Source organism: Oryx dammah, unplaced genomic scaffold, assembly GCF_014754425.2.
Source record: "Oryx dammah isolate SB20612 unplaced genomic scaffold, SCBI_Odam_1.1 HiC_scaffold_24, whole genome shotgun sequence".
Taxonomy (NCBI): Eukaryota; Metazoa; Chordata; class Mammalia; order Artiodactyla; family Bovidae; genus Oryx; species Oryx dammah.
Window position 1 is genome coordinate 74,152,800 of NW_024070208.1, and position 26,492 is coordinate 74,179,291.

Sequence of the window (26,492 nt, forward strand, 5' to 3'; positions counted from 1 at the left end):
TCCCTCCCGCAGCCCAACGCGCCTCTCAATTTCTCTAACACCCAATCCTCTGGTCCCGTTCAGAGACAGAACTCTCTCTCCTTCCTGAACTCTTCCTGTAAAAGACCCTTCATTCCATCCCCACAGATTCCTCTAAAGAGCCGTTGCTTCCAAATACATCCTCCCATAACTCTTCGGCTTCTTCCTCACTCCTGGGCTTCCCTTCCTAGCTTGTCCTCTCATTTCCCCAGTCCTGATCAAAACCTCCTGTTACTGCTCTGAGTCACGAGGATTCCCTCTCTCCGCTACCATTCAATGCTGACCTCTGTGCTCTGCTCAGTCAATTCTTCAGCCCCGGCAGGAAAAGACCATCCTAGGCAACAATGCCTAGGAGGCTTATTCATTGGAACGACATGCCTATTCATTGGAAGAACTGATGCTGAAGCCAAAGCTCTAATAAATACTTCAGCCACCTGATGCAAAGAGCTGGCTCATTAGAAAAGACTCTGATGCTGGCAAAGACTGAAGGCAGGAGGAGAAGGGGACGACAGAGGATGAGATGGTTGGATGGCATCACCGATTCAATGGACAAGAGTTTGAGCAAGCTCTGGGAGATGCTGAAGGACAGGGAAGCCTGGTGTGCGGCAGTCCATGGGGCCTCAGAGTCAGACACAAGTGCGTGAGTGAACAACAACCACAAAGACAACAATGCCCTGGTTATCAGCACCGAGGACCACTCTCCCACCTCAGCGGCAGGACTGCGGGGCCACCGGCTCTTTCTGCCTGCCTTCTTCAAAGCCCTCTCGCTGCCTTCCAGGGCCCCTCACTTTCCTGGTCCTCCTCCCAGTTTCTGTCTGATTCTCACTCACCTCCCTTCCTCCTAGGTGAAGGTGCTCCCTGAGATCCAGTCCCTTGAGGGCACCCTCAAGCGCTCGGCCCCTCTGACTGCTGTCTCATGTTTCTGTGGGTGAGCCCAGATCAGTAACCCTGGCTTGGCTCTTCAGCTGGACGTCTGCATTTCCAGCCACTAAGGGTGTCCCAGGTGGCGCTAGTGGTGAAGAACCTGCCTGCCAATGCAGGAGACATCAGAGATGTAGGTTCGATCCCTGGGTTAGGAAGAGCCCCTGGAGAAGGGCATGGCAACCCACTCCAGTATCCTTGCCTGGAGAACCCCATGGACAGAGGAGCCTGGCGGACTGCAACCTAAAAGGCTGCAAAGCGTCAGACATGACAGAAGCGACTTAGCAGGCACACAAAAGGACTCAGCACCTGGACGTCCCACTCTCTTAAACTTCCAAAAATAAATTTCCACGGGATTCGATTTGTCATGATACTAGTCACATTCTCCTTCTCATTATTAAGATTAGTTCAGTAGCTCCTTTCCTAAGTTTTGAGCAATTCAAAAGCAAGAACCCTGTCTGAGCCCTTTGCACAATCAGTATAACTATAAACTATATGCTAAAGAAATACACTCTTCAACTCAGCTGATCAGTGCTGTCCAAAATAATAAGCTCTTCTTTTTAAGACATAGTTGATGATAAAAAAAAAAAAGATAAAAAAGACCTGTCACCATTTTCCATTAAAGGCATTATTTGACGTAGAATTAAAATTCTTATCTCCTGAAGGTCTGGGCAGTGTCAATTCAGAAACATTATTTATCCAGATTTTGCAAGTAGGTTCAATCCTTCACATGAACTAATATCCCAGAAACCACAATGCTCACGGAAATGGACATCATTGACCACTGAATGCAGACTGATAAAAATTTTGAGGAATTTTATCAAAAGAGCACTTTGCAATAAAAAGCCCAAAATAAAGTATTGAAATTATTTTTTGGCAGCATGTAATAAAAAGTGAGGACAAAACACCATGAATAAAAAAAAGTTCTTTTCAAAAGGACAGATGGGAAATGAGATGAGGGACGTCCAGGCCCTTTGTAAGTAGCGGGGCCTGGTTTCCTTTTTAGGTCAGTGGTTTGTAGATCTTTATCAGTCTCATGAAAGCCGAAGAGGAAAAGAAACAGAGGAAAAATAAAGATCCGGATGTTATTTAAAGGAAAATGAATTAACCACATTTTTTTGATACAATGCTGAGAACACTCTAGGATTCTCCTGTAACTAAACATTTCCAAAAGTGAACATTTCTAGAGCTTCCAATTATTAATAATTTTCCCATCTTCCCTTTTAAATTTTTTTGTTGAAGAGATCTGACATTGACGATATACCCTGCAACGTCAAGTGAATGAGCATCAGAGTCACGCTTTGCCCTGACTGCTCATACAGCTTCTAGAAGACAACAATTTCAGATCTGTATGGCACAGAAATCTCATAACAACCTGCTCTTTTTTTTTTCCTACTGTGGCGTAATATTCGTAACATAAAATTTACATCTCAACCACTTTTAAGAGTACAATTCAGTAGCATTAAGAACACCCTCCATCTTGCACAGGGCTCTTTTCATCGTGTGGAATTGAAACGCTGTACCCATTAAACAATTACCTCCCGTTATCTCCTGGTAACCACCATTTCACTTTCTGTCTTGATAAATTGACTATCCCAGGTATCTCGTATAAGTGGAATCGTACAATATTTGTTCCTTTTTGACTCATTTCAATTAGCATAATGCCTCAAAGTTCATCCATATTGTAGCATGTGTTGGAATTTCCTTCCTTTTTAAGGGTGAATAATATTCCATTGTGCATATGCATGCAATTTGTTCATCCATTCTCCCATTGATAGACTCTTGGGTTTTTTTCTGCCTTTTGGCTACTATGAATAATCCTGCTAGGAATGTGGGATGTACAAGTAATTCTTTGAGTCTCTGCTGTCAATTCTTTTGGGTATATCCTCAGAAGTAGAATATGACCTACTCTTTTCATATCTTTCTTACAAACTTTATGCCTCATTAGTTTATGTCCAACACCAAAGTCTAATGTCTGGAGGTCAAAGAGGCACCAACAGAGTACCTGAGCCTTCCTCAAGGCCATAGTCTGGGTGGAGACACTTGAAGACAGAAAGCATGAGAAGCCATTACTGAAAAGCTCTAGACAATGTACGTAGGTGTTCAGATACACAGTGCAGACAGTAAGTATTAGAAGAACAAAGAGAAGATGGAAAAAATTACTGTGGACTTGACTTCCCTGGTGGCTCAGACGGTAAAGCGTCTGTCTACAATGTGGGAGACCCGGGTTCGAGCCCTGGGTTGGGAAGATCCCCTGGAGAAGGAAATGGCAATCCACTCCAGTACAATTGCCTAGAAAATCCCATGGACAGAGGAACCTGGTAGGCCCCAGTCTATGGGGTCGCAAAGAGTCGGACACGACTGAGCGACTTCAGTTCAGTTCAGTTGAACGGCTTCAGAAGACATGGAATCTGAAGTGGCCTCATAGGTGAAAACATTCTAGAAGGTTGGGAAAGAAGAGAAGATATTGCTGGGGAGGAGAACCAGGACGCCAGGGCAGACACAGAGCAGAATGGCCCCAAAGCACCAGAGTCTGATTCTGAAAACACAAGTGCAGTCAGCTCGAGAGGGCTGTCTGAGCTTCGGCATTCCTGCCCTAATCTTGGCAGATAAAATTTCATAAATATTCTGACAGCTGAGAACTGTCTTTTTGAAATTCACATTGACTTCCTGTCTCTCGGGATCTTTTGTTTTAAACACTGTTCTCCCACCTTAGACAAGTAGATCCAACAACAAAACTTCTCTCCACAAGGTTCATTCTCAGACATCTTTAGGGGCTAACCAATACCAACAGAGGTCTACATGTGACCTGTATAAATGCATCATCGCCATATATAGTCTAGTAAATTATCATTCTGAATATATTTGACAGAATTTCACACCAAACTCTATTATCTTATTAATAATATATAATAATATATATTATAATATATAACATAATATATAATAATATAATAACTAATATTGTTTAACTGGAAAGGGTAGGATTACAACTCAACCCCACTATGCGTTTTGCTCACTAGTTGACCCATTTCCTAACCAACTTGCTACCTTGATTTCACATGAAGTAAAATACTTGCCCCTGTCTAATTTATTCCCTCTGCCTCTGATAATACAATAATAATTCTGCCCTCATTCTGCCTAAAAATGCAGGGACAGACAGAAGAAACCCATGACATCACTAAGACATTTCACTGGATCAACTAACTAACTATAACTATAACTATAGTTATAAAAGCATTGAGACAATTTAGCAAGAAAGCACATCGCCTTCCCAGACTAGGATACAGGAGGACTCCTAGGAAAAAGCAATAGCATCTAAACTTCCATGTGGCCCATTGCAATTACTGTGATGGGGATCAAAGCTGAAATTCAAGCTCCTTAATCTTTGAAAAAGCTTCCCCTAAACAGAACTTAACACTCTTCATTCAATCTTGGCTAGCAAAATGTCAATGAGTTCTTGGCTGTTCCTAGAATATTTATGTCTGGTATCCCAAGAAAAGTTGTTTACAGGTGAAAGGAAAAAATGAGTTTTTCTGAAAGTTTTAATCATCCGTTTCTACAACTGCTTAAACATTCAGGTTCTTTGTTGGTGAGATAAAAAATGAAATTAAATTAAGTGTATCTTATTTCTGGGGTTGGTTTGCTTCTGAAGCAACTGGATCTCCAGTTTTCAAATAAAATTTTTCATTCCAGGCTGCAAAACTAGAAATAACTTTGTTACTCTAACTGATACTAAGAACAGATACTAATTCTTCATGCTCAGAGAAACTTGAGATAACCTTTAGCTTCCTTAGAGCACAGTACAGGAAAAATATGTCCACATGGAGTCTAATTTATAATCATCTAATTTAACTCCTCATGTTAACAAATCTGTTGTCAAAATCACAGAGGAAAGACTTCATTCTGAGGTTTCCATTTATTCATCTTTTAGGTGGGTAACCTATTCTTGTAACGAAGTTTTCAAGGGCACTGTATTTTAGGCCATGATTTGAAACCATTTATCAGTGGAACATCCCACTAATGCCCAATTTCATTTCTGTGGCATTCCGAATTTTTCAGGAAAGAACTGAAGAATCATCATTTTCCCCACAAGTATCTCTCACAAGTTTGAACAAGTGAATATTTGTGAAAATTCTCACCTTTGTTGTAAACTAGAAGCTCTTAAATTTGGTAGGGGATAAAAAAACTTCAAAGAATATGATTTGATGATTGTTATTAACATGGACGTTTCCAAAGACAATTGAATACATAGAAAACTGTATATACAGCAACTGATATTCTGGGGAGTGGGATTAAAAAGAAGGTGGAGGGGAGGCTTTTTAATGTCAAGTGTTTCAATAGGGCATGCTTATTTGTTTGTTACAAGCATATATTAGTTTTTAAAATTAAACAACAAAGAATCAAGGAAGCTTCAAAAAAAAGGCGGAGGTAGGGGGGGTGGGCGCGATACTTTAATTCAGGACAGACAAGTCTTGGATGATAACAGCATCAGGTAGAGAAGAAGGAAGCTCCAAAAATCCCAGGAGAGCAAGGGCAGTAACTGGAGTCTCCAGTGAATGGATGTGACTCCAGGCTGCCAAGCATCTAACGTGACTGGGGTTCCATCACTCCTCACTGGCCTGGAAGCTGTTGTGGGTCACTGAGCACAGGACATAGTCTGAAAGGCTTCAAGCAGCCATCTAAAGAGCCGCTCATAACAAAAGCTATGCTGAGTCCTCTGCTGGCAGCTACTGAGTTCCCAGAAACAGCACCTGTCACTGCATCAGTGAGGTACATGTTAGGACATTCCTGGATGTCAGGAGCCCCAAACTCTTTTCAGTGAGCCCATGCACAGTTCAGGGCCTCTCTCCAGGCAGTCTCCCAAAGTGACAGCTTAAAATGACACCTGACAAAACCTTCTACCACTTCTGAGCCAATCCCATCCTTAAGACTCCAAGGCACTGGGCAAAACCCCTAAAATCCTCTTCAAACAAATTCCCTAAGATGTAGGAGGCACTTGCGTCTACAGAATTAGCCCAGACTATGGACAGGGAAGTCTGGGGTGCTGCAGTCCAAAAGTCAAACACAACTGAGCGACTGAACTGATACCACTTCTATTCAAGATAAAAGATAAATGCTTGAGAACACATTTGTGTTATATATGTATGTGTGTTTTATGCATATGAATATGCACATATTCACATATATGCACACACGTAACATATTCATATCTCTGTGTGTACACACACACACATACATATGTAAAAAAATACCAATAAAAAATCAAGTCATGAGGGAATGCTTGGAACAAGATAATGGCAATAACTTTTCTCTCTTAAATAGCATCTCTTCTTTTCATTTTTTAATTCCTTAAATGAACTAACCCAACAATAAACCAAGAGACAGAAAAGAACTATTTGTAAAGCTCAACCGCCGATGCTATTTGCCCTCACCTGAAAGTCATCATATGGGAAGAGCAGCATCTCCCGTAGACAGTCATTCAGGATCTGTGTCTTCTTCTGGACGATGACATTTTCATAGTCTAGCGGCTCAATCAGCTTTGGCTTGGCCTGGAAGGTGAAGAGATAAGCAATTGAAACACCTACAGATAAACGCAACTTCTCAATACTGAAGAACTTTACACATCCTGCATGCGTGCGTGAGTGCTCAATCATGTCTGACTCTTTGCGACCCCTATCTGTAGCCCACAAGGCTCCTCTGCCCATGGAATTTCCCAGGCAAGAATAAACTGGCTCAAGTAGGTAGTCATTTCCTTCTCCAGGGGACCTTCCCAACTCAGGGATTAAAGCCATGTCTCCTGCATTGGTAGGCAGATGCTTTACCACTGAGCCACCCAGGAAGCCTGAAGCACAGGTCCCTTATCCATCCTACTCTACATGTTTTTGCATTCTCCAACTTCTCTACAATGAGAGTATGGCAGCTTTGCTATTAGGAAGAATCAAAAGCAAGAGAAACAAGTTGTTTTCAAAAGAACAGAATAAACTTCCTGGTCCTCTGCTTGTTTGGTTATTTAAGTACAAAGGAGGCTATGGGGTCTGGTGGAACTTCCAGTCACATCTTGGGTCACCCCTGGCTAGGTCAGTTCCCTTCTAAGCCTTAAGCATTCCCAGAGCCACCCTGCTTGGGGTTCCAGCCATGATCTGGCAACGATGGCCAGTGGCTCCAGCCATGACCATCTCTTCTTGGTCCTGGGCTTAAAACATCCACGGAGCTCAAAATTTTATATAAAACTGTGTGAAACTCTTCTGAGTCTCAAAATAGCCCTGTCTAATCCGATCTATCTACCTACTTACATATACAACACCGAAATACAGAGAAATGTGAGCAGGACTAAAGCCAGGCCAGTAAGGGGGAGAAAGTACTTAAACCAGGGCTTGTGGGTGAGCCCCAGGGGATAGTGGTGGCCATTCCTAGCGTGCACTAATCAGAAGAATGAGGCAACGAACTGGAAAGAATATGCCTTTTCTAGCCATTTCCAAAGTCACTAAAAAATCTCATCTAGTTCTAGTCATTGTCACAGTGTTTAGTGATCACTTTCCACATACAAGGCACTAACTAGGCTAACTCAACAGTAAAGATACATATTCAACTAATTATAGCACAGTATGCCAAGTGCTAAAGAGATATATATGCGTGCATGCACACACACACACAGTTATCAGAAATAAATTCATTATATCAATAAATCCTTTACTGCAATATTATTTCTAAAACTATTTATAAAAACATCTGATAAATACAATTTCAACAAATGCTCTATATAGTAAAATGGCGATTCATATATAGGAAAAATACTAAAGATATCTGGTATATGGCAACTAGATTAGGAATTGTGACAGACTGCCCTGTGTTCCTCAAATCTGTATCCTTTCCTTCCAAATAGAGCTGGACTACATTTCCCAGCCTCCCCATAGTTGAGTGTGGTCACATGACTGTCTTGTGACCAACGGCATGTGAGTGGAAGGGATGTGGCCTGCTGCCAAGCCTGGCTCATAAAAAGCCTCTGCTATAGACTGACTGACTGTGTCCTGAAAACCCATGTGTTGTAACCTAATCCTGAAAAACAATGAGATTTCAAAATCGGGTTTTGGGGAGGTGATCAGGTAATGAGGGTGGAACCCTCATGAATGGGTGTCCTTATAAGAAAGACGTCCAGAAGCTCTCCCGTCCATTCTGCCATGTGAGGACACAGCAAGAATAGAGCATCCATGAACCGAAGCAGACCCTAGGCAAACACTGAATCTGCCCATGCCTTGATCTTGGACTTCCCAGCCTCCGGATCTGAGAGACAGCCTCTCTCCCCTGCTCCCTCCCTATGCCCCACTGCCAGCAGCACACAGTGGACCCAGCAGTGGACTCAGGAGGCTGAGGGGAGGGCGCAACCCCAAGATGGAAGGAGTCTGGATCCTGCATCACCAGGCAGAAGGCTGCCTGCTTACAACAGGCACTGAAACAGCCTGTGAACAAGAACTAAAAGCATCTGCTGTGTTACGCCATGGACGTTCTCAATTTTCTTACTGAGGCAGTCACCTTACTCTAGTAGAAGTATAAAATGCCCATCTTTAATGTCAATTACTTGATTTAAGTAGACTCTACAAAATATTCTGAGAAAAAAAAACAGTGCCCAAATAAGTGCACAATTATTATAAAAGTACATGTTTATGGATGGAGATTAAAAATATATACAATCAAAAAAAGTAAAGCTGTCTTGTGAAAAGTGTAGGTAATTTCTTCTTTCAAAATATTTGTAATGTTAAACTGTTTTTACATTTAAAAGAGGCCCAAAAAAGATTTGAAAGTGAAAGTGAAATTCACTCAGTTGTGTCCGACTCTTTGCAACCCCATGGACTATACAGTCCATGGAATTCTTCAGGCCAGAGTACTGGAGTGGGTAGTTATTTTCAAGTAAGAACTGTCATAGAAAATGAAAGTGTTCTCCAAAGTATGTTAATTCAACTTAAATCATTTCCTCCTTTATTTCAGTTTGTTATGCTGTGTATAGTAATCAGTCTACAGGTGCTTGTTGGCAAAATGGATGTTAATTGTCCACGTTCAAATAAGTGATGTGTTTCCTGCCTATGGACCGATACAGACAATACGTTTACATCTTAAGTGCATTTAATGACAGCTCTCACCATTTGACTGAACTTGGACTTCTTAAATCTTTCATAAATGAAAACTAACAACATAGTCATAAATCACTTTTGCTATTTAGCACACCAACTAATGCTTTTGTTAATGAAGTTAATTATAGTTTTCCCCTGGAGGTATCTTGGCAGTATTTAATGTAACGTTGTAGGTATTAGGACTACCTTGCTTCTGCGGGCCGCTGTTAACTTTCAAGGTGTTTTCACACAGATGATCACACTTAATCCACTGTTAAATTAATTAAACCCAGAGGCCATCAGTCCAAGGTGCTTCTAATGCCATAGGTGGCTGCCTATGTAAGCAAATGGAAATGTAAGCCTGTAAATGCCTCAAGGTTATGAAATCAAAACACTAAGGACAACCCAGCACAAACAGCCAACTAGGCTCTGTGCTGGAGCCAGTCGATAGCTCCTTTCTTTACTTCTGCACTTTTCTTTACAAAAGTCTTTCCCCAGCTCCTACCATCAGAGCATTCCCAACCTCTGGGAATTGGGTATTGCTCAATTCCAATCTATTTTTGCTCAAACCAACTCTTGAAATGTTTAATATGCCTCAGGCTATCCTTTAACACCACGAAGAGGTAGGCGTGGAAACATCACTCCATCCGACTGAGCCCCAGAACTGAGGATCAGTGAACCGAGAATCAGGAGTTGAGCTCACAGCCACCCAGTAGCCAACAAAAGGGATGAGAACACAGTCTCCTGTCGGTCAGAACTCTTCCTTCCCCAGGCTGCCTTGCGAAGGGTCAGTGCTCACCAACGCTCGACTGCGGTACAGTGTGTTTATAAGTTTATAAATCAATCTCTCTTTTAAAAGACGGATGGTGCATGTGAATCAGGAAAGCTCATAGGAGGATGGCAATGTTTCAAATCCTACCTCTCAGGGAAGAATTAGAAATAAAGGAAACCTCAGGGAAGAATCGGAGAAGGCAATGGCACCCCACTCCAGCACTCTTGCCTGGAAAATCCCATTAACGGAGGAGCCTGGTGGGCCGCAGTCCATGGGGTTGTGAAGAGTCGGACACAACTGAGCGACTTCACTTTCACTTTTCACTTTCATGCATTGGAGAAGGAAATGGCAACCCACTCCAGTGTTCTTGCCTGGAGAATCCCAGGGACGGCGAAGCCTGGTGGGCTGCTGTCTATTGGGTTGCACAGAGTCGGACACGACTGATACGACTCAGCAGCAGCAGCAGCAGCAGGGAAGAATAACATGTCTTCTGCGGTCTCCAGGACTGGGAAGAGTTGACACGTGTACACACCCTTAAGTTGCTCAATGAAACGACTCTTGGAGACCTGACCAGGGGGAGGTTTTCAGCAACTGCATAGGGCACTGTCCCCAACAGAGCCCCTGACTCCAGGGGAAAGGGGCCAGAGGAGAGCCACCCACCTGCTACCTAAGTTAAGAGCAAGGCAGAAAGCTCCTGCTTCAAACACAGATAGCTGGCCCAGTGCCTGCCTTCCACACGTGGCTTTTAGGAGGAGGGAAGAAAGAAACCATCAGAGGATAAAGGCTGAGAGTGGAGACTGGTGAAGAAAGACAGGAAAAGGGCCAAGATGGAGATGGGGGAGAAGAAGAGACACAAGTGACAGCCACCTCAGGGTGGCGGAGGTAGAAGATGCAGAGATGGAGGGAACATAAGGGCAAGTTAAAGACAGCAACAGGAGACACACAAAAATGACAGGGAGGGGGGCTTGGGAGACATGAGGGGGCCAGTGTCTACCAAGCTGTGGGTTAAGAGCACAATTGCCTATTTTCCATTCCTCTTTAAAGTGATGATTCACTGGTTACAGCTGTTCACTGTTCTTCAGCTCCACTAAGCTTTTCCAGCTGGTCACATGTGTTTTTTTGGGGGGGGTCTGTGGTGGGGGAACCTCAGCCTACCAGTGTAGGAAGCTGGCCTGCAGCATCACTGGTGACAGAAAATGACATACAAACAGCACAATGACTCGATGGACATGAGTTTGAGGAAGCTCTGGGAGTTGGTGATGGACAAGGAGGCCTGGTGTGCTGCAGCCCATGGGGTCGCAAAGAGTCAGACACGACTGAGCAACTGAACTGAAGAGCAAAACGAGATTAAGTTAATTACCAGACAGCCAGACTCCTGGTTCAGAAGAAAGAGGCTTAGTGCAGAGCTGGCTACGACCTTGGCTTTAAAGCCATCTCAACACACCTAAGCTCAGTGTTTCTCCTGGTGACATGACTCGAGAGTGTTGGACTGCACCCCACAGTCCTGCAGTCCTTGCAACTGCCCAGCCATGAGGCCAAAGAGAGAACCTGGAGTCAGCGACAGAGAAAATCAACGATGTACTGGACGAGGACTCTTACAAGTCAGAGGCCACAGTTGTGGAGTGACACCCCACCACGTACAGCTGATGGGAGGCAGGACACGACAGCAATCTTCACTGCAAGTGGGAGGGCTGGCCATCAGTGACAGGGGGCCTGGCGTCAGAAGGGCTCCTCGGGTGCCAGGGAGCAGCTGGAATGCATGCCCTGTGGCTCTCTGAGCTGGAAGTCACAGTGAGGACCGCTGTTTCCTGCTGATGACTGCGCACACTGGAGCCTGTCTAGACTCAGGGCTAGGACAGTCACTAGCTGAGGGGTGCGGGGGATTGGGCCAATCACACAGGGAGTTATTGATTAAACTTCCAGCTTAAGCTGAGGAGGCAACCATTCACATAAAGTAAGCCTGAGGCAGCGCCGGGCCAAGCCGGGATGTACAGAGAGCAGGAGTTCAGGCATCTTACGAAGCCTGATTATATGAAGGGCTACTTTATTTTTTTCAGTTGAGGTATAGTCGACATACCAATTCTTGGTTTATCTTCAAAAGAAATATGTGGGTCCAGAACTACCTAAACTGATGAATGGCCAACGCCCAGGCCATTAGAACTAGCAGGTTTTGGAACTCTGCACATTTACCTGCTTGAATTTTCCATATTCCAGGACACTTGTGCCTCCCTAGGCAGGATGGGGCTCGGCCAGCTCCCGGGTCTAGGATGTTGGGAACATGTCCAGTGCGTGACTGTGCTTTCATGGTGTGTATAATGTGCAACTCAATCTATACGCAGGTCCTTCAGCTCCCTCCCTCGTTTGGAGCTTAAAAGCTCTTATCTATCGGACGAGCCTGCTGCTGCTGCTAAGTCACTTCAGTCGTGTCCGACTCTGTGTGACCCCATTGATGGCAGCCCACCAGGCTCCCCCATCCCCGGGATTCTCCAGGCAAGAACAGTGGAGTGGGTTGCCATTTCCTTCTCCAGTGCATGAAAGTGAAAAGTGAAAGGGAAGTCGCTCAGTCGTGTCGGACTCTTCGTGACCCCGTGGGCTGCAGCCTACCAAGCTCTTCCGTCCATGGGATTTTCCAGGCGAGAGTACTGGAGTGGGGTGCCATCGCCTTCTCTGAGATGAGCCTAGAGCCTGTTATACAGTGTGAAGTAAGTCAGAAAAAGAAAAACAAATGTCGCTTACTAATGCAAATATGTGGAATCTAGAAAAATGGAATCCCCATATGGAATGTCCCAATGAACCTATTTGCAAGGCAGGAATAGAGACTCATACATACATAATGTACAGACTGATGGTTATAGTCGGGCCAGAGGAGAATGGGACAAGTTGAGAGAGCAGCACTGAAATACACATATTCCCATGTGTGAAATAGCTAGCTAGTGGGAAGCTGCTGTCTGACACAGGGAGCTCAGCCTGGTGCTCTGTGATGACCTGGAGGGCTGGGATGGGGTGGGAGGGAGCTTCAGGAAGGTGGGGGCCTGTGCATGCCTATGGCTGATTCACGCTAATGTGAGGCAGGAATCAACACAACGTTGCAAAGCAATTATCCTCCAACTAAAAATAAATACTTTTTTTTTATAAAAGTCCTTATGTATGAACATTCATTTCTCGGTTACTGTGAAATCAGACGGGGAGAGGACTGTGGTGCTACGAGGCCACAACAGTCTACAACAGTGGTTCTCAAAGCAGGGTCCGGGGAACAGCACCGTCAGCATCACCTGGGAAGCTGAAACAGATGTAAATTCTGAGGCCTCATCCCAAGCCTGAATCAGAAGCTCCAGGAACGGGGACCAACCATCCTGGAAGCAGCTCTCCCAGGGATTCTGAAGAACACCTGGACTACCGTGATGGCCCGGGAGCTGTGCTGGAATGTGTGAGTTCAGGGATGAACACGGAACGAGACCATGCGGAGAGTTTTTATCTCCCTGAGGCTATGGACCCCCTGAGACCGAGGGCCCCTCCCCTCAGAAATGGATATACACAGTACTTGCCAAAGGTTTTACCTAGTTTGGGGCGGAGGGAGGGCTGCCCTTCCCTGGAGACTAGCTATGGAACTGAGTCCAAGAAACCCTGGAGGCTCATAAACACCTAGTTTAGTTTAGTGGCAGGTGCCAGCAGACGCTGATGCAGAGCTGAAGTAGAGATGGCACCAGCTGCCGTCCATGGGCTGTGAGATCTTCTCACGTCACCAAGGAAGTGCTGCCTCGCGAGGGCTGGGGGAAGAATGAGAATTCTGAGGGCAAGGGTTTGAACTCCTTGATGCGACAGCTCAGCCCTCCCTGGGCACGTGGATACGTGGGTTCCAGTGGCGTCTCTAACCCGGGGGCCCAGGACACAGGGAGTGTGCTTGTCACTCCCCACACCGACCCACCTGTCACAATCCTACAGCCCTTTGCAGCGGTCCACAGAGGCTTTATTTTAGCAGCAGAATCGTTGCTCTAAAAAAACAAATCTGACACAAGCAGAGCTGCCAAGAAAGTGGAAGCAGTGTTGCCCTAGCCCCGGGGCAGGCAGTGCGTGGCCACATAACTGGGGCACCACCTCAGCCCATCAGAAGGCAGCCTGTCCCTTCTCTGAAAACTGTGGCCTCGTTAGGAGCAGGCCTAGGATACAGTTCCTTCGGCCATGCGTTGAAATGACCCGTGGAGAGCTCATCTCCCCCACTGTTAGCGCCCTGGGACGGGGCCGGGTCTCCTTGTCTCTATGCCCCCTCAGCACCGAGCCCAGGACCCAGAGACACTGTGACAGCTCAATGCCCTTCCCTTGCAGAGCCCCTCTCCAGGCTCCATACATCCCTGTTGAGGTCGACTGTTGCTTGGCATCTTGGTTTAGGAAGATTTACAGGAACGTGGCTCATTAAGTCGGTCCTCCCAACGTCATGTAGGCGATACGACAAGGAGGTGCACAGAAGCCATACCACGACACAGGCACATCCCAAGATTTTGGACCAGAACTGCTTGGAGGTATCGCAGATCAGTCATCACACAAACTCAGAATGCCCCCAAGGCACACAGCTCCTATATGGTGACCCTAGTAGAGATTTATTCAATCCTAAAAGTTCATGTGATGTCACCAAACACTGCAAAGCTAAACGCTTCTAAACTATGATTAATCAAATACAAATTTCAACTAATCTTGCTACAGGAAAGACGGAATGATCTAATTCTTGTGACAGATTGATAACACAAAGTCATGATCGTAGGAAGAGGTGATATGAGTATGAAGCCAAAAAATGTCTCAAAGAAAGTATTACTCAGGTGTGTCAAGAGGTTCACTGATTAAAATGTGTCAAGAGGTTCACTGATTAAAATGTATTATTTTCCTGTATTTTCAATGTCGATAATTTGGCTTTTTAAACGTTGTAATTGGTTGTGATTTCTTTTCAAATTCTAAATAAATATTCACTTCTGTGCCTTATTTTGTATTTGTAACTTGAATTATTTTTCTTAAAGCCCCCAAAGTCTAAGTTTCACTGCTCAGAAAATCTGGATCTGCTCTGATAGGGCCATATACATACCACACAGTTACTGATCAAGTTGAAGGCCATCTTTAGCACAGTGGTTAAAAAAAACTGAGCCCATGAAGTTACGTGGGGCTGTTATTGGGCCTCGTTGAATTAATGCTCAACACAGCCTAGCAAACAGCAGGCACATAATAAATGTAATTATTATTATTAAATGTTGCTTTGACCAGTAGATGGGGACGGGGGGCACTTTTAATGCCACTTTTAATAATATTATTATTAAAAGTGTTGCTGGCAAGACAGCAATCTGAGTTTTTTGTTCTTGAGTGAGTGCTACACGTACATTCAACGTCACCAACCTGTTTACAAAACCTTTCTTCTATGCTCCGGGAACATATTAAACAGACAACAATGGCTAGGACTTTCAAAGAGAAGAAAAACAAAAGGCTGAACATGGAGAAAACTATATAATAATAAACAGAGAGGACACTGGAATTCAGGGTCTGAGCCCAAAGAAAACCCAGACAGATGCTTCCATTACAAGTGGTGTCAGAAAGGACAGAACAGTTTTGGGAGGGGGAGGTGGGATGGAGCGAGCAAACTCCTCCGGGCCCAGAGACGGTTTTCTCTCAATGAATCAAAGCCTTGGCTTCTTTGGACAGGACTCAGAACAGCCTGGGGCTGTTCACGTGACCAGATGATGGTAAGAAGCGGCTCTATCTCAAGGGACACCCTGGGCCCAGGTGAGCCACTGATGCAATAGGGCCCCCTTACCCATCTACTGGTCAAAGCAGCAGGCCGGCCTTCAGTGACCATGCAGCTCTCACGGGCGCCAAAGGCCAGGACCCATACGCCCTCCCGTCCATCTCCCTCAGAGCCTCACTGAACTCGGTCCTTCCGACCGCATTTGCTGCTCTGGGTTTGGCCGCTTGACATCCACGCAAATTGAAGTTCCAGATCCACGGGCAATTGGAAGTCAGGTAATGTTCTCAGCCCCAAGAAAACGAGACTCCCCTGGAATCCAGCAGAATGGGAGAGTGCCGGCCCTCGAATGAGCTTGACGTTGGCCAAGTGTGCACGAAGCCTCGAAAACCAGGGGATGAGCTGAACAAAAAGGCTTTCTGATTCTATCGCTCGCTCTCCCCTCTGACATGATGGCTTCCCGTGAACTTTCTAGTCATTTCTTGCCTTTGTGTGTCTGGTAATTAAATGTTAACACAAGCTGAAACCCTGAACGCCACTGCTTGAAATAGCAAACTGAGGAAACGGCAGCTCTTGGAGCACTCTATTTTAAGACATGAGAAATGTGTCGCTTCTGCTTATAAAGAATTTAGAACTTCCTTGATTTATCTGTGAGCTACAAAACCTCCATCGGCTGAGATGAAAAGCCTTCATGGAACTGAGTACATTTTTCAAAATGGTGCACTTCTCCATGCTGCCCCACAGGACCCAGCACTGCTGCTGGAGTGGAGGGTGGGGAGGGGGCGCTTGCAATAAGAAGGAGGGGGGCTTCTGAAGGCAGATGTTAATCCTGCAGCCCTGAGCCTTTCTGCACCACCGTTTTGCATACAACTCTCACTCCATACTCCCACAAGGAACTTCTTGGAAGCTGTCAGATTTGAAGGAGCAATCCTCACCTTCCTATAATTAGGGTGAGCTCAGGACATGAGCAGTGGCCCCCTTCCCCCAGTGCAAGGGCTGTTAGCAGATATGTGTTCGTTCTCTCCATGCGTTTTCATGCAGCCTATCCACGTGCACAGTGCCAGGTCTTTGGGATCCTGAGATGAAAAGGACACAGCCCCCACCCCGAGAAAGCTCACAAGCCAGTGGGCAGGTGGACATGTGAACGAGGCAGAACACGGTGACCGACAGCAATGGGAACCCAGGAGTGGCACTTGACCCACTAGAGTGAAACTGACTCTCCTCCCCTCCCCACTCCTGTTAGATTACCAGCTCCAGGAGGGGAAAGATCTCTGTTTTATTTACTGGTATTATGTCTAAATGATTTCTGCTTTGTCCAGCCCCTGAAACACCACCTGCATTGCACAGGCACGCAGTGAGTGAAGGGGCACAACAGGGCGGTGCTTCCTAAAGGAATTGGTTAGCACTGTGTCCAAGAGGTGAACGAGTCAGCCAGGCTTCAGGGTGGCCTGGAGACCCCTTGCAGAGAAAACGGAGAAGCTGACGAGCATGCTCACGGTTGGAACCAGATTTTGTGGGGCCTGAAATCTGTATCATCAAAAGGGGAATGGGGTTTAAAAAAATACAAAGTTATGAATAGGAAGTTGCTGGGGTCTCCTCTGTGGACTGGTCAATCCCCTCTGAACAGCTGAGTTCAGGAAGAGAAGTGAAGTGAAGTAAAAGTTGCTCAGTCCTGTCTGACTCTCTGCGACCCCATAGACTATACAGTCCATGGAGTTCTCCAGGCCAGAATACTGGAGTGGGTAGGCTTTCCCTTCTCCAGGGGATCTTCCCAACCCAGGGATGGAACCCAGGTCTCCTGCATTGCAGGCAGATTCTTTACCAGCTGGGCCACAAAAGAAGCCTAAGAATACTGGAGAGGGTAGCCTATCCCTTCTCCAGAGGATCTTCTTGACCCAGGAATCGAACCGGGATCTCCTGCATTGCAGGAGGATTCTTTAGCAACTGAGCTGTGAGGGAAGCCCTAAGTTCAGGAAGCAGCGGGCAGTTCAGGATAGCCAGGCAGAGCTCACAGAGGGCACAGGCCCCCACAGGCCAAGGGCTCAGAGCACCTCCTGTAGGGTGTGATAGCGTCACTGGAACCCAGTGTGATGCAGAAAACTGGGTTTATAAGAACTCCTTTCTGAAACGGTATTGGATGTGGCTGCAAAGCACGAATGAACAAGCCACCTGAAATCAGCAGTGGACTCTTGGACGGATACGCTTAGGAAGCAATAGTTACCCGCAGGGCCTCAGTTTCTTTGAATGGGTAGGAACACTGGAGGCTGAGGCCTAGAGCTCTGCTCAAGGGGACCCACTCCACCAATGCCCCAGGCAGCCCTTGATCCTCCTCTAACATAAGCGACTCTCTGAACAGCATCTGTTTGAGGTCGTCCCAATGATTAGCTCACATGTCTCCAAGCCACCCCTGGACTACAGCCTGTGGTGAAGGATGAGTCTACAGTGCAGGCAGGCCATGTTGAGAAGGACCCTAAGGAAGCCAGCAAACCAGTGAAGGAGCAAAGAGACTGAGGGACATAAAACAAGGTGCGTACATCCTCCAGCCGTGGAAAATGGCCTCCGATCTCCTTGTAATACACGCGGTCTTCTTCCCTTAACCCAGGACATTAGGACTCCGGAGACCCTGACAACCAACATCTGATCACCTTCTCCTCCAGCAGTACACGTTCTTCTGCAGACTGCTAACAATGTGTGCCGGAACAAAGGCCTCAGCAGCTGTTCAGAATCGGGCATGTTTAAAACAAGAAGGAGGTTCGGTAAGATCAGAGCTGCAACTGTGCAAACATCAGAACCTGAGATTTGTCTGGTCCAACCTTCCTGTCTCACAGACAGGGACATCTGGGAGCATGGGCGAGCTGTGTGACTGTCCTGAGGTGCCAGGCGGAACTGCTGGCAAAGCTGGGCTGGTGTCTGGGGTCTCCTGACCCCTGGACCACGCTCTTCCTTGGTCCCCGCTCCTCCTCGCAGCCTCTACATTTCAAATTTTTGCGTGCTCACTGGAGGAAAGGGGGAGGAAAGCGGGGCCCTATCTTAGCGTGGACTGAGAAGAAAGCTCGAACCTCAGCATGAAACCACAACAGCTGGTGAACTGGAGAATGTTCAGAAGGACCTGTAATGAACACCAAACTTGCAGACATCTAAATATATTTCTCATGCTGAAATGTGGTGCTATCCTCAGAAGAGACGAACACCAAGAATGACACACTTGTGAATGCCGCTTTTTTATATTACAAACACTGATAAGATGCTGAATTCCTTTTTTTACACAGTGCTGAAATGAGCACTAAAACAAGAGAGCTTGTCACTGAGATATTGAATCACCATGTCAGTGTGAGCAGTACTTGGACATGCAAAATCAATCAGTCGGATGGAAGGAAAAGCGCCTGCGTTTTGTATTCGTCACTTTTATAAATAAGTGTGGTTTTCCAAAAGTTATTATCCTATTACTAAAGTGAACAGAATTAGAGACTATGAAAAACTGTCCAATCAATGGCATCTAGAAAATGGAATGGCAATGGAGGTAATAATGAAGTTAATAATACTAATTAACAAAAGCCCACATAACTGCTTGCATGCAGTCAGCTGTGCTCAATGGCGGGGCCACAGAGGGCGAGGGGCTTAGGCGGGCCTCCTCCACGCCCTGTGCCCCTGAGAATCCTGAGTGGAGCTGAGTGCGGCCTGTGCAGACTGCACCTCAAGTGTCTTCTTTCTGCCCTGAGGCAGGGCACGAGCCAGAGAGGCAGGGAAGGGAGAGAGGAGACAGCGAACAGGCGGAGAGCCCGAGGGACGCCTCTGTATGCATCTCTCGCACACACCACGCCAGCTGCTGATTCTCCTGCCATTTTTTCACATGTGAAAAGCAACGATGAAGGCAAAAGAGAAAGACACACACCACGGTAGGTGCCTAAAGTTTAGCTTCAATCTACACCACAGACTCCGTTCCCGTCAATAATTTCCCTCCCACTTTTAGCATTATGGACTGAAATTCTTCACTCTTCCTATGTCAATAAAAGCTATTTTTGAAACCCTGAAATGAAGAGGTCAAGTAAGTAAGCTGAAGGCTCTAAAACCCAGATTTAGTCAGATTTCAAAACAACTTACTTTAAACTACTTATCTGTGAACACTGGGGGGAAGTGGGGCGGGGAATGGAATATTCAGAACACGGTTCTGGTTCACAGGAGTTTCTGAGCATGTCATCACCAGGAAGGCAGTTTGGACACCAGCAAGGGCAGGGATGGGGTGTCAGGATTAAAGTCTTGATCCCTAAAATAACTGCCATTGTTGCAGGTGGTGATGGGTGGATGGGGGTTCATCATATCAGTCCAGTGCTTCTCAAAGTATGGCCCTAGGCCAGCAGTACCAGAGCTGCCTGGGACTTGCTGGAAAGGCACATCCCCCCCCCGAGCCACCAAATCAGAAATTCTGGGGGTGGGGCCAGGCAATGTGGGTGCCTGCGATGCCACCCAAGTCAGAAAACCACTCTCCTAGTCTGTCTACCTTCATGTATGTTCCAGAAATTCATATTACAAAGTGTTTTTTAAAAATCCTGGCTCGACTGCTTGTTGACTATGTGGCCTTGGGACAAATTACTCAATCTCCACATTCACATTTGAAAATGGGAAAAATACCACTTTCTCTTATCTTCATTGCAGGGTCACTGAAGGGTTTCAATATACAGTGTGTGGTACAGAGCACTGAAAAATACCACTTTCTTCTTATCTTTATCACAGGGTCACCGAAGGGTTTCAATATACAGTGCGTGGTTCAGAGCACTGGTCATGGGGATCATACGTAATTAAGCTCACTCAGATACAGAGAATTTTAGTCCCTAGAGCATAAACAAGCCTTTGCTGGATCACACATAAATTCTCTCTCTAAACCTGCCCCGAAACTCTTAGAGTTGCAACACCACCTTTTCCTAGATGGGGAAACCGAACCTCAGAGGGGTTCCACGAATCAACAACGGTCTCACAGATGGTGACCTGTGGGTCTCCTGGCCCCAACCCCACGACCTTTCCCATCACCCGTTAGCAAGATGCGTGATAGCACTGCAGAGTTCCAGAACAGGAAGCCCTTCCCTAAAGCCCCCACTTCTTTTTGTCCCGGGAACGCACAGCACTGGGCCATGCCACACTGCCCCAGCCTCCACACCTCCAGGGAGGACAGGAATCTGAGGCCTTCTGCCCACCTCTGAGATCCAGAAGTATAAGCTGCACTGAACTGCCCAAGCACCACAATCTCACAGTGGGAAAGAGAAAAGGCAGAGTCCTTCCCTGAAAGATAATCACTTTCTGTATCAAGTATTGATACATTACAAATCATATTCCAAAATACTAAATCTTCCTGAAGAACCAGATTTGAACATGAGGTTTTAATGCCACTAGGTAAAAACTCCTTCTTCATGCGAAGAGTTGACTCATTGGAAAAGACTCTGATGCTGGGAGGGATTGGGGGCAGGAGGAGAAGGGGACGACAGAGGATGAGATGGCTGGATGGCATCACTGACTCAATGGACGTGAGTCTGAGTGAACTCCAGGAGTTGGTGATGGACAGGGAGGACTGGCGTGCTGTGATTCATGGGGTCGCAAACAATCGGACACAACTGAGCGACTGAACTGAACTGAGGTAAAAGCTCATTCACATTATTTCCAAATACTTCATGGACATGATTGTGGCAAGAACCCAACCTTAAACTTAAACTTAAATCATGCGTTTCCTCCCCAACCCAGATTCACAAATGTGACTCACTCCCACAAAAAAACCTACAACTTTTCTGATTGGAGGTGTTGAAGCTCTGGAGTGTGTATGGTTACAGACCTGCATTGTTCGGGACAGTAGCTTCTAGCTACATATGACCATCTTGAATTTAGATGTGCTACAGGTGTAAAATAGACAGCCAGTTCCAAAGACTTAGTATGAATAAAAGAATGTATAATGTCTTGATATTTTATAAGGATTAAATGCTGAAAGGATACTACTTTTGGAAATACTGGGTTAAAAAACTGTATTACTAAAATTAATTACACATATTTACTTCACTGTAATTTGGCTACAAGAAAATGTAGAATTACATATGTGCCTCACGCTATAGTTCCATTGGGGCTTCCCTGGTGGCTCAGATGGTTAAAAGTCTGCCTGCGATGCGGGAGACCTGGGTTCTATCCCTGGTTCGGGAAGAGACCCTGGAGGAGGGCATGGCAACCCGCTCCAGTATTCTTGCCTGGAGAGACTGTATGAAATATACTTTTTGTTTTACAGATAATTTTTAACACTTCAGGGCAGAACAAGGAACAGAAAACTTCTTGAAATTTTCACTTAGGGAGATGATACAAATTTGGGGAAAACTACCCACCCTGGAGACAAAACAGTCAGGTGAAGTTGTGACGAAGTTAAAGCAGGCGAAGTGGATTGTTCAGTGTTGCTGACAGGTCCCACTTAACTGTCTTCTTGGCCCTACATCTTGTGGGTCTCCATGACCCTTCCGCATATAATCAATTTACTGGGATTCTGGTAATAGGGTCACACAATGAGTTTTCCCAACTGTCCTACAAGAATCAGAGACGGTGATGTTACAGTCTCGGTGGCTGATGAGAAGCAGCAGAACTGATACAAAAACGATGGGTGCTGGCTGAGAGGAAGAGAGAGAGACAGGCTTGGGTCCTGGTCACCTGTGTTTGCAGTTGTGTCCTTAAGTCGCAAAATGTAAGCCAACATTTTACTTTAGATCAAAAATAACAGAAGCACAGGAGAGTTTGGGGGAACACATTGCATTTAGTCAAGCAGGCTCCTCTAGAGCACCCCCTTTTACTTGTTCTGGCATTTCAGCATGTTTGAATATTGATGGCAAAACCGATGGAGGTGAAAGAGGGAAGAAAGAAGAGGGAGAAAGATCCTCAGGTCCAGTCTCCCCTAAAAGCCCTTTCGGGAACCCGTCCCTTGCATCCTGCAAAGTTGACAAGGGCCATGCCAAAAGGAAAGAAAATGGTGGGGGGGGGAGCTTTGATATTAGGTCAGAGATGGAATATAAAAAAAAAAACAAATACAGGTTCCTATGGGGTATATACCCCGCCCCTCACAAGAGAGGGAGACTGTACAAACCTCAGCACAACACAGCAGAGAAGCATGATGACCTAACACGCTAGAATAATGACTCATGGTGAGCCACGGAGCACAGTCTTCAGGAAGATGTGGGGAGAGAGTACAGGCTTTTTCGAGGAGCTGGTATGTGACCGGGACTTGAAAGATGAAAGAAAGTGGTTGGGCAGTGAAGCCTTGCCAGGCAAGAAGCAGCGCTGTGCCCGTGTGTGCAAGGACCCTGGGCAAAGACTAGAGGGCCGGGGTCAGGACGCATTTTGGGAAGGGCAGCAGACAAGAAAGACCTGCGAGCAACTGCAGCCCCAGCCTCTGAGACTCAAGTAAGGCGTGCTTTGCCTTCTCTGCAAAGACAAGTTAGCAAAGGGGTTTAAGCAGGAAACGAGCAGCCGTTATCTGCACTGTGGGGAAACTGGCCTGGTGGCATAATAGGGCATGGCTCAAAGTAGGGAGAGAGTGAACGTGGTTAAGTTGACCAGGGCAGCCCAGACAGCCTTTCAGAGACAAGGGGCTGGAGGAAAGCCATCGTGACTCTCTCCATCCGGCAGAAACAATCTCGGCTTAGAAAAATCAAGTGTTTAGAAGACATAGGGCCCGGGACTTCTGACAGCAAGGGCAGGCCCTTGGCACCCCCACTTCTGCCTTAGTAGTGGCACCGACGCTCCACAGCAAGGAGACCCCGAAACAGAGCTCCAGACTGGCTCCTCCCCGAGCCCTGCTGGGAAGTGGCACGTCCGCTTGTCTGGAAGGTGAGCGCTAAAAACTTCTCAAGCCTCAAACAACACTCGAAGAGAAACTTAGGACAGGCTGTATCACATTACAGGGATATTTCCAACTTCTGGAAAGTTGAGGGTAAACTATAATTTCCAAGTCTTCTTTCTTCTAAAATTATACTCAGTCATCTCATCTGTAGGCTCAAGCCAGATCTTCTTGCCTTTCCTGTACCTTATTCCCTGCTACCACTTCTATTTGCTTCCCTGGTGGCTCAGATGGTAAAGAATCTGCCTGCCATGTGGGACTGGGTTTAATCCCTGGGTCAGGAAGGTCCCCTGGAGGAAGGCATGGCAACCCACTCCAGTATTCTTGTCTGTCTAGAATCCCATGCACAGAGGAGCCTGGCGGGCTACAGTCCATGGGGTTGCAAAGAGTCAGACACAACTGAGTGACTTACAGATATACCACTTCTATTTATTTCCAGGTTTGCCAACCCACTGCACTTGTCTTATTCATTACATTGGGTCGAAATCTAGTATCTCCTGTTTTATAGCTCCACCAACTCAAAACCCAGACAATTCTGGATAAACTGAGCTCAGAACCTAAAACAAACCCCCAGGTCCTAATGTGACCCCATCACAGCATACTGTGGGCCAAAGTGAATGACCCTGAAACATAGGCTTTTATTGCCAGATGGAAACTTTGAGGTTATTTACTGCACACTTCTCATTTTACTTCTTCTTCTTCTTCTTCTTTCATTTTTCTTCTCATTGGGTTCCCCTTGTGGCTCAGCTGGTAAAGAATCCACCCACAATGTGAGTGCCCTGGGTTCGATCCCTGGGTTGGGAAGTCCCCTGGAGAAGGGAAAGGCTACCCACTCCAGTATTCTGGCCTGGAGAATTCCATGGACTATATAGTCCATGGGGTCGCAAAGAGTCAGACACGACTGAGCAGCTTTCCCTTTCACTTTCTCATTTTACAGATGAGAAAAGTGCTGAAGCCAGGGTAGGGCTGGTATGGGAGGGAGGGAAGGCTGGTCACCTGCAGAGATTGAAAGGCAGATCCCTGACCAGATCTGAAGCTGGTCTCCAAATGGTCTTCTTGGGACCAGCCACATCACTCATCAGCCACTAACAGCTCTGCTGTCTCGTGTTTGGCCACCACCTGTCAAAGGCTAGGGAACACTGAGCAAATGGCAGCCTCCTATAAACACCATGGGGACCGTGGTGCCTCTTTCACTGATTAGGAAATAAACATTTCAGGGTTATCCTGGATTGTGCTGTAAGTCAATTAAAAAAAAAAAGAAAGAAATCTAGGGAGGAAAATAAGATATCTCCAGATTCTCAGATATTCTACCAATCTATCTATGCTCCTGTATAATCTTCTGGGAGGATGATAAAACGTGACCCAAAAGAAGAGTGATGTGACCCCCAACTCCATCCCGTTCACGTTTCCACCTCCTTTAGCCATGACCACCCTCCTCTTCGTCTGTCTGTGCTGTTCATCTGCTGCTGTTTTGCCACTTAGAAACTGGCCTTTCTCTCACTAGCTTTAAATTTCTTAAGGGCAGGGAGTTTTGAACTTCTCTTTTTTCTTTATAATCCCAACTTCAAGCATAAGGAATACATTGGGTTTTGGTAATGAATCATACATATATGTTCAGGTATGGGTTCTGGAAAACCTGACTGGCACCTTAAAGCTGGCTCTGTCACTTCCTAAAAGCACAATTTTTTGTAGGTTACCTCTCCGGGCTCAGCCTCCTCATCTGTAAAAAAAGACTAATAATAATAGTAACTGCCTCTTGGAGGATGAATTGACATAACATATTTAATAGGTTTAAAACAGTTTCTGGCACAAAGGAAGATACTATATAAATATTTTATATTTTTGTTTTTACATTAAAAAAAAAAAAACCCACAGTGCAACTGCCAGTACCTTGTTATAAAAAACAGTGACTAGCCACTCTGCCTCCATGTTACTGACACACATGAGAAAAGAAACGAGCAAGCCTCCTGGAAGGTGGGAGAGGCCTGGGGCTGTAAGGACACAGTGACATGAACTGTGGAAGCCACTTCACTAGGGTGAGAGAAGCATCCACTTGCCAAAGATGCCTCCCAGCAACTGCCTCCCAAAGTACATGTGCCAGAGAGGGGCCTCATTCACACAGACTGTTCACACAAACGATCAGGGTCCCTATGCCCTCAGTAAAGCAGGGCTACGCCTGCGTTAGGTGCTAAAAACATAGAACGCATCTTTGCTGGAGCTGATGATGAAGATGATTTAAGCACTGTCTGCCTGAGTGGAAAAGGATGAGTGAGACCGACACTTGCTGAGCTCAAAGACATACCAGGGGAACAGCATTTCTGAGGAAAGAAGCCCCTCATTACCCACGCCATACTGCTTGGACAGAAGTGTGTCTCACTCACCTCTGTATCCCCAGTGCACTACCCAGTACGTTTGCAAATCTCAGTTCTTAAAAAAGTGGCTGAATGAACAAAGACACAGTGAAGGGGAAACCGAGGAGCATAGTGAAGGCTGGTAGCTCTGAATAAGGAAAATGTCCTGGTTTTTTTTTTTTGGTCACCTGGGAATATGTCATTACACAGAGCTTGCAGGAATTTCCTTCCTTCACCACTCAGTATTAAAAAAAAAAAAAAAAACTACCTACCAAATAATATCAATGTAATATCATTAATTAATTATTTCTAAAGATGTCTATAACGATGTTGAAAAACATGGAGGGCAGAGGGCTTTACAAATATAAATTAATTAACTCAATCACAATATGCTAAAGTCTTAGAGGATATTGACAACAACATGAACATTACCCATAAGCTTATTCTTCAGGGTTTATATCTTAATTCGCTTCTGCTAGTTCTAGAGTAAATAGCACTTATGGGAGAAAAGGCTTCCCCAGGTAATACAGTGACTTAATAAGAAGCCCAGTCTCCTATTTCTTTCTACATGGGTACACATGCTGCCTTTTCATATGGTCATTTAGCTAATCACTTGTTCTTTAAAATAGTAAAATAAGAACTCAGATTCAGTGTTGAACACTTGAAGATCCCAGAAAAATATCAAAAACTGGGGATTCCCTGGCTCTCCAGTGGTTAGGACTCTGTACTTCCACTGCAGAGGACAGAGGTT

General features: G+C 45.8%; 1 protein-coding gene across 22 annotated transcripts in view; it reads right to left on the bottom strand.

The window, feature by feature from the left end:
- The window catches only part of DOCK9 (dedicator of cytokinesis 9), a 282,181-nt gene that overhangs the window by 142,965 nt on the left and 112,724 nt on the right, over positions 1-26,492 (bottom strand). For all 22 annotated transcript variants that reach the window (XM_040267373.1, XM_040267395.1, XM_040267374.1 and 19 more), the window contains exon 2: positions 6,375-6,491. In XM_040267373.1, the coding sequence (XP_040123307.1) occupies positions 6,375-6,491 (117 nt within the window). The remainder of the gene's footprint in view (positions 1-6,374; positions 6,492-26,492) is intronic.